The sequence below is a fragment of the Acomys russatus genome, chromosome 10 (genome assembly GCF_903995435.1).
Source record: "Acomys russatus chromosome 10, mAcoRus1.1, whole genome shotgun sequence".
Taxonomy (NCBI): Eukaryota; Metazoa; Chordata; class Mammalia; order Rodentia; family Muridae; genus Acomys; species Acomys russatus.
This window is the reverse complement of record NC_067146.1, coordinates 38,118,437-38,131,694: the sequence shown is the minus strand read 5'-3', so window position 1 is coordinate 38,131,694 and position 13,258 is coordinate 38,118,437. Positions and strand designations below refer to the sequence as shown.

The following is a 13,258-nucleotide window of genomic DNA, read 5'->3' as shown; positions in this document are numbered from 1 at the left end:
ATAAAACAATAGATGATAAGTACATGTTCTGCTTGGGTTAAAGATGAATGTATGGTCTATTAGAGTTAAGACCATAATACTCGGGCCTGGAGAGATGGCTCAGAGGTTAAGAGCACTGACTGCTCTTCCAGAGGTTATGAGTTCAATTCCCAGCAACCACATGGTGGCTCACAACCATCTATAACCCCTGTGCCCTGCATGCCCACAGCATACACACACACACACACACACACACACACTCACACACACACACACACACACACACACTCACACAGACACTCACGGAACACATCCATCCACATAAAAATGTTAAAGAATTATACCATAAGTGTTTTTGTCCTTAATACATAGAAAAATATTTAATATATAAGGAGGATTAGTGCTGAAATGTATATTTCAGAAGGCAAGCAGGACATTACATCAAGATTAAATATCACTTTCAGATACTGGCACTAGTTGGGAAAGTTTTTAAGTCAATATAAAGCTACCAGATACTTTATAAAATTTACTTCACTGACTAGTAAAAAAATACTTTCATTTGAAGTAGTATTTTAAAACAAAAATAACCTGACAAAATGCTTTCTGAATAACAAACTATTAACAAATTACCTACATATTTGCAAATAATCCAATCAGTATTGGTAAGGTAATTATATAGCTAAGAAAGAAAGCCACCAGATTAAGAAACTGAAAATAACATTTTAATTACAGCAGGAAATATTTGACTTGACAAAAATTATGCTCTTCAGTTGGCATCTTGCTTGAGGTATTTTTTGTGTTTTCTTAAATGTAAAATTTGTGTATTATAATCTATTTCTGTAATATTGGGGAAATTAATATTTATTAATATAAGATTCCATTCTTCTATAAAACCCAACTGAAAATGTTTTGTCCAAAAGGCTACTACATGCCTGACATGTACATCTTACAATATGAATAGATACAGAGCTATACAGCTTCCTTATGAACTACTCTCAGGCTAACAGTAAGATGATTTTCAAGGTCACCTATAATCAAGCACTCTCATGATTTCTAAATAATGTAAAAATGAAAAGTTTATATTTAAAAACTGAACATGGCAAAATTGCTAGCTTTTTTGATAAACCTGAAATAATTTAACTAAATAGCAATTTTTTAATAAAACCACATTGCTACTTGCGTAGATATACCTTCAGATCCCCTCCTGCCATTTTCTGTGGGAAATTATACTTGGAAGCTAGCACCTGTCGCCTGCCCATCCCATGAGACCTTGAAAGCAAGCAGTCTATGTACATATCCCAGAAGTCTTGGGCTATGTTTAAGAAGACATTGTAGTGCCCAGGGCGCTGAGATTTTTGCAAGAACAACATGAAATTCCAGAAGGCATCGGCGCTGTGCTCTATCTTCAGTTCCTTCAGGTCTATCAGTGCCAGGGAGCATGTGTTCCAGCACTGGAGGTCGATGTCTTCTGTGGTGCTGGGGCTGATGCTGCCAAGCACTCCCTTTTGAAATTCGAAGTCAGCATCAGTGAGACTGAACAGCAGGATGCAGCCCAAGGGGAAGCAGAGCCCTCTTCTTGCAGCAGAACCCATCCTACGCAGAGAAAATTACAAACCAGCTTCGTGGTATAGTTGAGCGTGTATTCCTTGGTTTTCCTCTGAGCTGCTGACTCTCAGACCATCCTTTCACAGGATGTGTTTTTGGCTTGTCAGCCAACTGTCTTTGGGAGTCACTGAAATCTAGCATATGTGAAGATGTGATGTTCATTTTATCATAGGCCTTAACAGCTGCAAGAAACCTTACAGGCATGTACACTGTCTTTCTCACTGTACAGATTAGAACACCTCTCTGTGATGTGGTTCTGTCTCCCTGCCCAAGAGCACTAAAGTGCAGCTCATTCTACTTGTAGCTATGATAGGTTTTGTTGGTTTTTAATTTAATTAAAAAATTATTTACCTAATGGCACCTGCTATCTCAACTATTCCCATTTTTCAGTGGAAAAAAGAAAACTTGTTTATTAAGCACTCATGTCTGGTTGATCCTGAATTTTCTTGGGCTGTTTAGGATTAGTTTAGTAATGAAGATATGCCCATAAAGGAGCAGGAAAACACGGTGGGTACAAATTAGTATGAGATGGTGTAGAGTCAATTACGGTCAGCACATACTGTCATGGTCTAGTGGCTTCTCTGCAAAGTTTCCCTGACACTTGGCCCTTCAACAAATCGACCTAGAGCACATGACTAAAGAGCAAGGACTAAGTTGCCAATAGATTGCCACATAGCTGTTCATCCAGACTGACGGTCTAGATGCGCCTATACACGCTACTACCAAGACAGCCAGCTCAGACAGGGGGGGTGAAGAGTTTGGAACTCAGAACCCAAGACACTCATTTCTTTTCTGCGTGCGTATTGCCTTTCTCCCCCTCTCATTAAAAGAAACTAATATTTTTAAGGAAGAAAGAACTATAATATTCACGTCGTTTTACACAGATGGGTATTGTGCAGATTGCCAGCAGAGTGCTCTGACAGTGCCAGGTGGTAGATCTGAAAAGATGTGAGGGGTGGGCTCCAAGGCTCCCTCGCCCCCCGCCCCGCCCCAATTGCTTAGTTTCCCGACCAACGCCCTTTCTACCCAGAGTCGCCTGGCTGAGATGCAGAAGAGTAAGCCATCCCAGGAACCCGAGAACCAAGTACCTTAGGTGGAGGTCCACTGCTCGCGCGTCCTGGTACGGTACCCTAATGCGCCTCCGGCGAATGCGCCTCCGGCTGGGGAACAGAAGGTGCCGGTGCAGGCTCCTAGCTGGGGCACCAGAGGTGTCCGTGCAGGCTCTGGACTTCTCGCTCCTGGAAGCAGGAGGAAGGGGACGAGGGCGCGGGACCCAGGGGCGCAGGGGTTGGGAGCGCGCGGATCTTTGCGCTGTGCTGGCGGCTCTGTTGCGGGCGCAGCAGCTCTGGAGGCAGCCCTGCAGGACAGCGATCCTTTTCTAGGGACAGAGCAATCCGGCAGAGGAACTGGCCACGCCCCCCTCAGGGATCCCCGAAACCCAGCCGCTCTTCCAGTCACTGCTTTTCCCTGGCTTGGCCTCATAGTAGTCAGATCTGTCTTCCTGGCTACCTCATTCTGTTCTCTGATCCGTGCTGGCAGTGGGCAGTTACCATCTCACAGCTATCTTCTTCCTCAGCGATGCGCCTGTGTCCACAGGAAAATGCTCTGAAGGCTGGAGACCTGTTAAAGATCCTAACCCTTCCTGATGGGTTCTAACATCCAGCTAATCACCGTTTAAATTATTAACACTAACCACTAACTCAAGGATGGCCTCGCCTCTCGCGCAAGGCAGTTTAAGTCTGGGAACCGTTTTCTGTAGCCTTCAGCAGAAGGAAGACTTCAGAACATCTCTTTATGTTGTATGGCTGTGGTATTGTTGCCGGTGGTTCCGGTTTTGATGCATCGTTAAGACAATCATGGGGGCTTATACCTGTTTCCTGTGCTCAAACTCCATAGCAATGGACAGACGGGTGTGATGGGAAGCCAATCCTGATGCAGCCCTTCTTGCCTTTAGTCTCCTTTCCTTGCAGCTTCTTAAGCTAAGATGCAGGTGAATTTCAATGTTCCCAATTCACTGTCCTTAAACTTCCCCTAAAGTAAAATGGACTTCACCCCCACATAAGTGCTATTAATGTTTCCTTCCTGGTCTCTTCATCACAGGAGAGGAGTTTTAGCATGCTTAGCCATATCTTAACATTAAATGCTTCCTGTGTCCCTTCTGCCTCCAGGACCAGCCCCTACACAAACATAGTTGAGAAAAAGGGAAGGTTTAATACTCAGATCTTGTAGGACATATGCAAACCCACCTCACACCAGTATACTCTTCTGGTGTTTCTGGCGTCCTAGTCCACAATTATTCATGGATTCTCTTAGTAGACAGATTAAATGTTACCTAATATAACACCTCATCTTAAATTTGAACTTTGTACACTTCTACAGAATTCTCCTATTCACCAAAGCTGCTGTCCAATTTCACTTGACTGTGAGCACACACACACACACACACACACACACACACACTTGTACTTTTCAATTAATGTCAGCCACTCAATAGGGCGGAAGAGGGAGGGAGGGTGGGAATGGGAAGATACAAGTGAGAGGACAACAATCGGAATGTAAGGCAAATAAATTATAATAAATTAATTAAAAATAATTTCTTCTAAGGTGAACTCCTATTAAATAACCATGCAAATCATGCCTTTGTAAAAATGTATAATATTTTCCATAAAATACTGTACCTGTATGCAAATATTGCAAACTATTTATAGAAAAGCTGTAAAATATACAGAAATAGGCAATAGTTGATATATTTCTTTCCAGTTCTTTTTCTCAAAAAAAAAAAAAAAAAAAAAAAAAAAAAAAAAGCCAGTTAACTCCTGCAGTATGGAGCCAGAGGCTCAGGACAACTCCAGCCTGAGTCCAAGGAGCTGAAAGCAGAAGAGAGCTAATGACCCAGCCTGCACTGTCAGGACTAGAGCAAACACTCCCTTCTCTGCTGGGTTTGTTCTCTCAGGCCCACCGTGGATTGTAAGGTCCCCACCCAACAACCGGAAGGACAATAATGCAGTCTGCTTCATTCGGCCTGCCATTTCAAACACTAATCTCACTCAAACTCAAACTCACAGACTCACCCAGAAATGTTTACCAAACACAGGGGCAGCCCATGATCAAGTTCACACGTGTAGCCAACTTCTGAAGCTTCAGCACTTTTACACAGTACTAGGAATGTTGTAAATTGGTGTAATTAGGCCATACTCGGCACTATAATTTAAGTCATAGCAAGCACATAATCTTCCCTTTTTTAATTTTTGAGAACTTCATACACCCTGTAATACATTTTGAACAAATTCATGCCCATTTCCCTCATCCAATTTCTCCCTCAACACCCCAAATACTATTCCTCCTCTGACTCCACACCACTCTTTGTTAAAGGCCACTGAGTTTCATGTGGTGTGCGTGGGTGCCGGGTAATCTGCTGGAGTATAGGTAACCTCTGAGGGCCTGCACTTCTGAAGAAAACGATTCTTTGTCCTCTGGAAGCCAGCCATTGTTGGCAGCTCCCCGATTAGGGGTAGAGCTTCATGAGCCACTCCTGCAACCAGGCTGGGATTGTGTCTGTCCGGGTCTTGAGCATGCAGTTGCATCTGCTGTGAGCTCATGAGTGCAGCGGTGCCCATTGCCATGCCTGGCAAATGCTGCTTGGCTACAGAGGTCCGCCATTGCCACTCGCCCACGATGAGCCCAAGCTTTGTGTGAACCATCCCATTTAGAGCTGAGCACTCTACATTTTAATTTTTCTCTGCAGATTGAGTAGTTTTGTGTCTGTAGTCATCACCTTCTACTGTAAAAAGAAGCTTCTCTGATGAGGGTTAATGCGATGCACTAATCTGTGGCACTAAAACTGAAAACTTAAGGGCCAGTTTATTACTATGTTTATTTAGCAAACGAATAGTACTAGGGTCTTCCCTAGGGCCTGTGGCTTAGCCAGTTCTACATTTTTGACCTAGTTAATAGTATCAAGAATGAGTTCTGGCCTGGACTTTAAAACCAATCAGAAAGTGGTTGGTTACTCCCATACTATTTATGCTACTGTTGCACCCGTGACTATATCTTCCCAACCCAGTCCTTATTATAGCTCACAGGGTTCACAGATGGGTAAGACTGTGGGTTATTTTTCTCCCAAGTAGCTAGCTTGCATAGTACCTTCAAGCACTATGAAAGCTGGCTAGCCAGTAAGGATGAAGTTTCAAGTTGGTGCCAGAATGATTTCTCCATGTCTCGTGACTCAGCTGTGTGGTATCTTCAGCAACAGGATCTTACTATTAATTGTAGAGGTTAACGAAGAGCAATACCTTGTCATGCTTGGGGGATCAATGGGACCTTACCGACCAACAATTCAAAAAGAGACAATCCATACCTAGTAATAGGATTATCTGATAGCCTATAGTGTCTGAGGGAGACATTGTCCTGTTCACTGGTGTGTTTGTGTGTGTGTGTGTGTGTGTGTGTGTGTGTGTGTGTGTGTGTGCGTGTGTGTGTGTGTGTTTCAGGGGGCTTCCACAGTGGTGGGTTTTCAGGTCTTAAGATGCACATACATTCTCGGGACTATTCTTGCAGGAATTCTTGTAAATGGGAACAATGGACTGCTCATAGTAGCATAGCTCATAAAAGGAAGGCCATGAAAACAAGAAAAATGACCATTATTAAAATAACTATAGAATATTCAACAATATGAGGTATTATTCATCAGTGAGATTAATAGTAGCTATACACATGCATATATACACAAACTCACTAGATTTTTCTTTGCATGCAGTAGTTCAAAAATGCAAAATCACAGAAGACATCATTTTCACAAAGATCAAAGACAGGCAAAATTAAACTTTTTTTAAAAAATTCTTGTAAATGACAAAGCAATGTAATGGTGACACATTTTGGATGTATGAGAGAAATAGATCTGGAAAAGACATTGGAATCTTGTCTGGATAGTGATGAGGGCCAAGCAATGTACTAACCTGGAACCAGATGATAAGAGCACTTCCAGAGGACCTAGGTTCAACTTCCAGAACACACATTGTAGCCCAGAACTATCTGTAACTCTAGATGCAGGGTATCTGATGCCTTTAACTGACTCCACAGGCACAGGCATGTATATGACAAAAAAACACACATATGCATAAAATTAAAAATTTTAAATATTTTTAAATGTACTTAAGGGACCGGTTATTACTGTGCCCATTTGGCAAACTCATGGTACTAGGTCTGCAGTAGTATCTATATGTTTATGACTCCTATGTGTTAATTACATTCTTTTTCTCAAAAACTGTGTAAGACAAGATAGAAATAAACTTGGTGTCTGGCTACACATACAAGAAATGGAGAGAAAAGAATCTCTTTTGGCATACCTGCTTTAAGGGTGACACTGGCCAACATGGAAGAAGAAAAAGAAGGTGGTTCTTAAGAAAGATGAACTGACAGCCTGTATGAGGGTAGGTCCTTGGTCTTCTGCAATTACTGAAAATTACCTAGAAATGATTAGATTTGAGGAGATGTTGTCTTAATGGAACCTTAGTTGCTGCCTAAAGATATACATCAGCAACAGAGTGTCCAGATGAGTAGGGGGCGCTATGCTGAAAGTTAAGGCCCATAAACTGCAACCTTGATCAATGAAGGAAGAAGATTAAGACACACCAGCTCAGACAATCTCCGGGGTAGGACAATAGGATAGAATTTGATACGTTAGATTGCGTAAGGCCAAACATTTTAGAAATTTTCCTAGCACTGGGAGAATTGATATGATTGATCTGGCGAAAAGGAGAGTAAAGTGGAAAAACTCAAAGCACACAAAAATACATCCTGAAGTGGCCATGAAGGCTGGGTGTGGTCATGTGCATCTGACATCCCACTAGGGAAGCGGAGGCAAAAGAATCAGAACTTGTAGGATATCATGAGTGGCGTGGTGAGATCCTCACTCTCTCAAAACGGGGGAGGGAATAATAAATACTTTAGACTTCAAGGTTGATTATTTATAAAGCCAAATGTACTGCCCAACACACACACACACACACACACTATAAATAAGAAATTTTAAATACTTTTTTATAAAAACCTTTAAGCAAGTGTATTTTCTAAGCCATTCATTATTTTTATTAAGATGATTTTTACCAGAAGTAAAGTATTCTTCATGGTTCTATCATGATCAATCTGTTCCTAACGCATTTCTAGTGTCCCCCACACTTCATTATTTCTAGTGTCCCCACACTTCATTTCTAGTGTCCCCACACTTCATTTCTAATGTCCCCACACTTCATTTCCAAATTAGATCAAGGCTATCTGTGCCTTCCTCTTCGTCACTTTAGGCCCTGACCTCACTCCATGGTCCCTTCCAGACAATTCAGTTTTATGACTATAATTAGGCATTCATTTTTACTAGATCACTTGGCATTTGTTCATGTAGCACTGTGTCATTTCCCCTCGTGATCACTTATCAAAAAGAAATACACTTATTACGGACGTCCTGGTGGTTGTCATAAGCTACAAAGAACACTCAAGTATTTTTTCCCCTGGTTTCTATTTCTGTGCTGGAAAATTTCAGCTTCTTGGGAACTTGTCAGCTTCTCAGCAGCCACAGCCCTTGAGCTCCCCAGAACCCTAGTGCCGCCTGCAAAGGTTTTCTGATTGAATCAAGACGAGAGCCTACTCACGCGTCCCTCCACTTCCTGTCTTCCAATCCCTCGGTGGCAGTTTTGTCACACTTGTGTTCATCCTGATTCCGCATAGCACACTTCCCCAGGAAGTACTGCCATCATCTCCTTACCGCATCCAGAAGAGCCCTCCACACACAGCAGGGACGTGCTGAAGCCCTACAAAGAGAAGAGGCTCTCAGGGCATTGGCTTTCTGACTCACTATAATGAAAGCCATTACTTTTAAATATCCACACCTCAATTCCCTCTGGTAATCCTTAATTACAATGTGTTTATCAAAGTGTATTTCAGTGACCTTGCTGCTGGTAAAAAGAGCAGAAAACCAGAGAGGCCAAAAGTCTGCAGAGTAAGAAGTCTGCAGAGAAAAAAAAAATGTTCCTTGTCTGATAATTAAGGGAAGAAACACTATTTTTCCAGGAACATGAGGGAAAGGATGATGAACAGAATACTGACTGTGAGATAAAAGAAAAAGTTCAGGACAGGGATAAGAAATGAATTTCAATTATTACTTCTTCAAAAGAAGAAACAGAAGGGGAGAAGGAGGATCATTAGTATAAAATATTTTGTAATTATTTAAGAAAGAGAAAGAAAAAAGTTTTATTAGGACATGAAATTGAAACACTGTGTGTATATATATATATATATACACACACACAATATATATATATATATATACACACACACACACACACATTGTATATGTTAATAGTCTCATGTGTTAGTTAAGGTTCTCTAAAGGAACAGAACTGATAGAATGAGGGGATTGCTTCCTTGATACGATATGGGTAGCCCCCCAAAATGACTGTCTCAAGAACCTACTAGTTGCTTAGTCAACAAGGCTGAATGTCTTATCAAGGCCTGGAGAGCTTCTGGTTTTCAGTCAACCTTAAACCCAAAGAAGCTCACTCTAATATCAATGAAGGAATGTCACAGCAAGTGGATGGGTGAACTTGCTAGCAAGACTAAAAGCAAGTAGGCAAAAAGAAGAGTTTCTTTCTTCCAGGTTCTTTAGTGTGGACTGCCACCAGAAGGGGCTGCCTGAATTTAGGGCGAGTCTTCCCATTTGACACACTATGGTGAAGAAAGGCCTTCACGGGCATGCCCAACTGTTTGAGGTTTGGTTCATTCCAGATGCAGTTAAATTGACAACCAAGATTAGTCATTATGGCCTTGTGGTTAGAGTCCCTTGTTATTCTTGAACTTATGTGGGGCTTTTGCATGGTCATCAATGGAACAATAGGTTTGTACGTGCAGACTTCCATGGCACTCAGGTGGGGAACACGCATAGGTATTGCCACATTTGTACTTGCACCTGAAAGTTAACTCTGAGAAAGAAAGTTAAGCAACCTTAGCATCTTCTCTTCTGCCTTTCTCCTTTGATTAGTGTGTGTGTTTGTGTGCGTGTGTGTGTGTTGCCTGCATGTGTATACACACACATGTGTATTACTGGTGCTCATGGATACAAGTGGGAAAGAGTTGAATCCCTGGAATTGAAGTTACAAATGATTATGAGCCACCATGTGGGTGCTGGGAACCCAACCCAGGCCCTATGGAAGAGCAGCCAATGCTCTTAAACTCTTTGCTATCTCTCCATCCCCCTTTTATTTGTTTTTATTATTATATGAGAGTAAGCATAAAAATAAGCATTGGACTTAATAAATAGCAACATAGTTATTGTAATCAATTGATATAGACTCTCCCATCCAATTATACTATTAGAAGCACTTTCCTCTTTGGTGTTTTGGCAGGCATTTGTCTATCTTCTCCGTGTCCCTCTGCCTCCTTGCCATTCCTTACTTCTAGTGACTTTTGTTCTTCAGTATACTCCTGTGCAATCAGATTTTAAGTTCCACAGTCCAATGAGGAATGTGGTACTTGTCCTTCCGTGCTTTGCCTGCTCCAAGTTAGTATGACATCATCTGGTTCCAGCTGTGTCTCAGCTTTGATTCAGCTTTGATTCAGTAGCCATTCTTTGTAACTCTGAAGAACAAATAAATCAAGATTACTCAATTTTTTTGTCCTCTCTAATTCTACTTCTGCCATTTCCTTTCACTCTAGACCGGCTGCATTTGCGTGTGATCTTTGCTTTCTTATTGTAACACTTCAGTGTCTTAGAAGGAAGCAATGTGAAATTGATGTGGGGATTGGTCTTTCTCCTCTGTGAACCCTAAGGAATCATTGTACATTATGTAGCTCATCCTCTTTTAAGAAAAGAGGCCCTTCCAATAACAACCCAGCACTGCTCCTTTGATAAGTAAACTACCATCTTTCATCTGCGGGCAGATTTTTCTGTCAGGAGGACATAGCAGGGTTGACATTAATAACATTTAAGATGAGATCTCTGTGAGACATGATCTCATCAATGAACAGGAAGAGTCATTCTTGACACTGAGACAACTTATGCAGCCGCAAAGGAGAAGTCCCACGCTACACTGATAGCATGGAAGGGGACAGCTCTGACAGTGAAAGACCAGCCCCGAGGGGGTGATTTGTAGGGTTATTACTTCATTTCCATCTCAGAAGAAAAACAAAGCTGGGAAATATCATTTCCCAACACATTACTATAATAAAATTGAAGAGAGCAAATTTTAATACCATTCTAACCTCCCCCCACACTCAATTATTAACAAAAGATAAATAATAAGTTTTTGATGTCTCAGCAAAGGGGAAAAAAAGGTATTTTAGTAAAAACTCAATTCAAGCCTCCAAATTCACATTTTTCCCAAACAAAACATTTCTCGGTTACTGCATGTCAAGCTCCAGATGACACAGCAAGCGGAGCATCTAAGGAGGTGCTTGAGACTAAGATGATGTGTATGTGGAACACAAGCTCACACTTGTAAGTGATCACAGAATTCTTAGCCCTCTGAGGTCCTGCACTCCGAGAGTGGAGGAGGTCGCGGTGCAGTGAATGCCCCGCTGCTCTTATAGACGGATAGGATTCCACAGGAAGCCTATGGAGGGATCCTAGTTTCCTTCCAGTGCAGTGACACATCCGGAGAAAACAAGAGGTGAAGAGACCAGCTCACCGATGAGTTTGTTTGCAGAGGACAGTTTCTAATGCTTTGAGATTGCACTGCTCTTCTAAATTTGTGTGGTAAAATCCAAATGAATATTTCCTGACCTGGAGGCTAGGTATGAGGCTGAGTCCGCCTTCGATTCAAACTATTCAGACCACCAAAGAGAGGAAGTGATTAGGTTTTAAGCTCAAATGTCTTTCAGATGTTTCTTCAGGTTGGAAGAGCAGAGGCAGCCTAAATGCAGTCAAATGCCTGTCTGTCCATTAGGTTACCAGAGATGAGAGGCCCCAGGGATGGAGGAAGCACTCACAAAATCGTCCATGAGGAAATCAGCCTCAATATGTGTAGATCCCAGACATTCAAACCCAGTCTACCAGAGACATTACTCAGATATAAACTTTCTTATAGTTTTTGTCTGTCTTCCCTTGGTTTAAATCTGCATTGTCTTAAAATTATGTCAATATATGTTTTTCTTAAACCAGGGGTAACTAAGGAGAGGACAAGATGTAAGTGTAAAATATTATTGATTATTATATAAGAACCAACACTTTTTAATTGTAATGATGCATGGTACATTAGAGTAAAATTTAAATCCATTAGGATTTTTATATTATAATTATTTTTATTTATTTATTTTTATTAATTTATTCTTGTTACATCTCAATGTTTATCCCATCCCTTGTATCCTCCCATTCCTCCCTCACCCCCCCCCCATTTTCCCATTATTCCCCTCCCCTATGACTGTTCCTGAGGGGGATTACCTCCCCCTGTATATGCTCATAGGGTATCAAGTCTCTTCTTGGCTACTTGCTGTCCTTCCTCTGAGTGCCACCAGGTCTCCCCCTCCAGGGGACATGGTCAAATGTGAGGCACCAGAGTATGTGAGAAAGTCATATCACACTCTCCACTCAACTGTGGAGAATATTCTGACCATTGGCTAGATCTGGGAGAGGTTTAAAGTTTACCTCCTGTATTGTCCTTGGCTGGTGCCATAATTAAAATTATCCACTAGATAATTACAAGCATTTTATAGAAGGATAAGCAATCTTTTTTTTTTCCAAGATTTTATGTATTTATTATGTATACAGTGTTTGCCCTGCAGGCCAACAGAGGACACCAGGTGTTTGCTAGGAATTGAACTCAGGAACTTTGGAAGAGCAAGCAGTGCTCTTAACCTCTGAGCCATCTCTCCAGCCGGAGGAAGTGCAGTCTTATGTGTTAAATGCTTAACACAAACCAGTTGCCTGAAAATTCAGCATTTATAACACTTAGAAATAGTAATACTAGTAGAAAAATGAGAGAAAGGGGGTGAGGCAAGAAAGTGAAACATGAGCAAGAACCCTCTGAGGCGCTTTTAGAAACAGAATTTCATAACAAGTAACAAGACACAAACAAACCTGACCAGGAATGAGATCCTGGATACACCAGGAAGTAACTCATTGTTGGAATGATGATGATGATGATGATGATGATGATAAGGAGGAGGAGGGGGAGGGGGAGGAGGAGGGGGATGGAGATGATGACAACAATATTAACACCTATGACAGAAAAAACTACAACCCAGACCACTAGATCTTAAATGTCTTAATGCAGATGTTACTCCCCACCCCACAGAATAAGAATGAAACGTTAGCCAAACACAGGCAGAAAGCTGCAGCCTTTCCGACTATTCACCCTATTCAGTGTTGGGAAAATACTACTTTGTTCACATAATACATCTATTGACATGAACAATAGCATGCCAGGGGAGGATTTATGCACGGTGCGTTTTCCAGTGAACACCAGATTCTCCAACTTTCTTAGTAAGCTCTTGAAATAATTAGCTTCACGGCAGGCTGGACTGAGCCTGGGCATTTCTGCCCAGTGTTTGTCAAACTGCCCTCTTCTTTTCCTGTCAACAAAACTGGTGGAAAACCCACCACTTTTGAATCTACACAGTGTCTTAAATCTGTATAGTGTCTGCAGGCTTTAAAAGTCTTGGGAGTATTCATCATCTGAAGGTGAGCAGA

At 41.6% G+C, this 13,258-nt stretch overlaps 1 protein-coding gene across 1 annotated transcript; it reads right to left on the bottom strand.

Moving 5' to 3' along the window:
• Positions 1-556: 556 nt before the first annotated feature.
• Positions 557-1,571, bottom strand: Fam237b (family with sequence similarity 237 member B). The gene is given in 2 exon segments (XM_051152023.1): positions 557-1,201; positions 1,203-1,571. Coding segments are annotated over 2 exon segments (399 nt in total). The 3' UTR covers positions 557-1,171.
• Between the last annotated feature and the right edge of the window lie 11,687 nt (positions 1,572-13,258).